General features: G+C 34.6%; 1 protein-coding gene across 1 annotated transcript; it reads left to right on the forward strand.

Annotated features, from left to right (window-relative positions):
- Positions 1 to 2,663: 2,663 nt before the first annotated feature.
- On the forward strand, positions 2,664 to 3,473 carry LOC21399138 (chaperone protein dnaJ 11, chloroplastic). The gene has a single exon (XM_010106165.2). The coding sequence runs from the start codon at positions 2,752 to 2,754 to the stop codon at positions 3,238 to 3,240; it is 489 nt and encodes a 162-aa protein (XP_010104467.1). The 5' UTR covers positions 2,664 to 2,751; the 3' UTR covers positions 3,241 to 3,473.
- The last annotated feature ends 561 nt before the right edge of the window (positions 3,474 to 4,034 follow it).

The following is a 4,034-nucleotide window of genomic DNA, read 5'->3' on the forward strand; positions in this document are numbered from 1 at the left end:
TTTGAACTATGTGGTTTTCAGACTTTGTTATGCAGGTTTCATTTCATGTGATGTTTTCTTTTGCATCATGGACTTCTTTTGCATCAATGTGGTTCTCTTTTGCATCAATGTGGTTGCATCATGAATTTCATGTAATGTTGTTGCTAGAATTTTATTATCTATGCTTGGATTTTGGTACTTTGTTAAGATCTTTACAAAATGGACTGAAATCTACAATTTCGTGTCAATTTTGGTTCACCAGATTCGTATCGTGTCTCGGGTTCGCGGGTTAATTCGTGTCACGTGTCACTTTCGGTTTGTGTCGTGTCGACCCGCAACCTGACCATGTCATGGGTCGTGTCACGGTTCTCAATTATTTTCGTGTCATGGGTCGTGTCCGGGTCACGTGAAAAAAAAACTGACACGGCACAAACACGACACGAATACGACACGCGACACGAATTGACACCCCTAATGTTAACCTAATTCTTTTTATTATTTTTTATATTTATTATTTGACACGTAAAATTTATTAACATAATATATTATTATTTAAATAAAAAATAAGATAATAAAATTTACACATCTAACAATTTATAAATAAAATAAAAAAATAATAGTAGCATTTCTTAACAGCATGACCAAGACTAATGTTTCAAGCCAACAAAAAATATATATATTAAAAAAAGACCAAGACAGTAACGGGAGTAGCAGCACACAGACTCGTCGGAAATTCTCAAATCTAACGCTAAGATGCTCCAATGGGCTCGTGAACTCTCGTAACTCGTTCATGAATGTTGTCGGCTTTGATTTATATTCCACCGCCCATTTTAGTTTACACCGACACGTGTCTCAACTTGTGAGACACTTGACATGTACGTCCTGAAAAAAAGGTACGTCGTGTTGCCAACCTTGTCTAACAACCTCTTAAATAATAAATATAAATAATACTGTAATAAAATAAATGAATAAATATATAAAACTTTATCCAGAAGTAAAGATGCCAAGTTGTATCCACAGGAGACCAAACATTCGATACACAATTACTGGATAAATCAGGTACAACCAAGTTGTACCCACATGGTGGTCCCAACTTTATCCGACATCCAACTGAACTGGTCCTTTTTTTTATTTCTTTTTTTTTTTTTTTGGCATTTCGAGCCCTGGAAGTGGACAAGTGGTAAAAAAGTGTTATTTATTTATTTGTTTTTTTTTTTTTTTGAATAAGCAATAAGTGCTCTTTTTTTTTTTTTTTTTTTTTTTTCTCTCTCGAGATCGAAGAGGCGAATTCACAAATTGAGTAGAGACTACAGTCCACAGAGTATGTGCTTGCGGTGCCTATGTGTTTTTCGGTAACCACGTGCGTACATATTTTTGCATTTCCAAAGAGGATGAACCAATTTTCATTAATTGATATATATCTAATTGGGACCTAGATCGATAATCGATAGAGAGAGTTTGAAATTTTAAAGCTTTTATTTCGAGCCTACGATGTAGGCCTCAAAAAGTGTTGCAAGCTTATCATATCATTGAAGTACAATATTAAAGGCGGCAATTGTAGTTGAACTTCTTTTTCCTTCTTCTTATCCACTTGAATCTTCACATACTCATCAGGTTCATTTGACGTTTTTATTAGACTTTTCATGATCCTATTTTCCCGCCGTCTCTTTGTTCTTTTTTTTTTTTTTTTTAATTCCAATTAATTTGGAATCGATTCACGGACCAAAACACAATTATTGGACTTACGAAACAGTTGCTAAACTTCAGATAAACGGAAACTTAATACAGAGTACCACCGCTGCACATGGGATTGACTCTAATTACGTGCTATTTATGTCAATTGTCAACTAAGGAAATAGGTAGCTTGCCATTGGCTTCATCATGTGCAGATTAGATTCCTCATCCAACGAACTTCCGCAAAATGTTAAACAAGTAACATTTGTTTTATACTAATATAATTAATCACTTCCATCAAAATCGCCTTGACTTATTTTCTCCATACTCTTCTCCTGTACATAACACTACACAATATAAAAAATAATATTATGATATACATTATTATGAACCAGATTCAAACCGTCCTAGCGAAAAGAAGATTCCAAAAGACACCCACAGGAAATTAATAAACTACAAAAGCCCATACACCTCAATCCCGCGGGATTACTGCCGACGTGTGCGGAGAAGGTTGTATGGCCATCTGACCCTTCGCTGAGTCAGCATATGCATTAAAGTGAAAAGATAGAAATTGTATTTGACTGTTGGGTTTTTTTTTTTAACATTTAGGTTTATTTAGTTCATTAATTTAAATTTTTAATTTAAATTAAAATGTGATTTTATATTAAAATTTTTTATTATAGTAAAAGAATTAAATGTGATTATTTTTTTTTAAATTTATTATAATAAAATTTAAAATTTAAATTTAAATTGATAAAATAAATAGGTTGTATAAAGTAACAAATAAAATAAATAGGTTGTGTAAAGTAACAAATTTTTATTAATCGAGTAAAATAACCTCATCCACCCTATAGATTCCCATGAACGAAATCACACTTTAATTCGTTAACTATTCACCAGAAACAATAGTTAAAAAAAGAAAACTTTGATTCGTTAACCACTCCAAACTAACCATAGTTAATTCTGTCGCCACACGCTTCCCACCGCCCTACATATACATGTTGCCCTCATCCACCGATTTAAACACAGCAGCAAATCTAGTGGCAAGAAAACCTCTACTCATTCTCAACGAAACAAAAACCTCAACAATCCAACGACATGATTTCTCTCACCTCCTCATCGTCATTTTTCGGCCCAAACGTTGTCGTCGAGGGCCGTCGCAATCCCCAATACCCGAGCTTCAGATCAGTCCGTCCACTGACCATCTCTGCCTCATGCGCATCGACGGTGGAAAGGCCTGGGTCCCACATTGCGACCGGTACGTCTTCGCTCTACGAGGTCCTGGGGATTCGGATGGAGGCCACGTGTCTGGAGATCAAGACGGCGTACCGCCGATTGGCTAGGGTTGTTCATCCTGACGTGGTGGTGGCAAGGGGTCAAAGGGGGCAAGCTTCCGCCGACGAGTTCTTGAAGATCCACGAAGCTTATTCCACGCTCTCAGACCCCGAAAAGCGCGCCGATTACGATCGTCGGCTGTTCGAGCGACAATGGCAGGCGAATTCGCGGTTCACAATGTCGTCGTCGTCGTCTAATTCGGGATTTTCCAGCTTTAGGCCAAGAAAATGGGAAACAGATCAATGCTGGTAGCTAAACTTACTATAAATGGTTCCGCCATAAAGCTACGAACATTGATCATGTGCCACTCCAAGCAATATGGCCTCTGTCTTGAAGAAATTTCAGCTTATGGATATGTATATATACTAGATTTCCGTGGATAAATATTTATCCCTTGGTTTTGTTTGTAAAAATTAAACAGGCGTCATTTTTACAGCCTGCTCTGCTTTGGGGGAGAATATATATTGTTTTGTTCATTTTGCTCATTTTGCTCATTTTGCTCACGTCTTTTGTTGTGAGTTCTGTCCTTATTTGGTTGTCTAATTTTATGCAAAATCTCAGACAAAGAAACAGAACATGGTTAAAAAAAAAGTTTACAAATTCTGGACAAACGGATATAATTCGTTTACTGCAAAACATATTTTAAAATAATTGGAAAAACGTACAAGACCAGATCTTGTTACTTACAAATTTTCTTTAATGTGAAAAACGGAAGATCCGGAATTACAGTGACAATAGATCTACTCTCAAAATATTAGGTGCGTTTGGAACTTATTTTAAAATAATTTTATGTTTTATAAAAAAATAGAAATAAAATTTTTTTTGTATGAAAGTAGAAATGAAAACGCGCATTTTTGACAATATTTTTCTCTTCAAGAGATAAGAAAACAGAATTAAAAAATAAAAAATAATTAAAAATTATTTTTTATTTTTCTCATATTTTAAACTAAATTAAAAAATTATTTTTATTTATTTTTATTTTTAATTGTGTTAAATTCTGTTTCTCCCTCTTCTTATTTTTTATTTTTCAAAAAACGTAAAAATAA

This window comes from Morus notabilis, unplaced genomic scaffold (assembly GCF_000414095.1).
Source record: "Morus notabilis unplaced genomic scaffold, ASM41409v2 Scaffold550, whole genome shotgun sequence".
NCBI classification, from domain to species: Eukaryota; Viridiplantae; Streptophyta; class Magnoliopsida; order Rosales; family Moraceae; genus Morus; species Morus notabilis.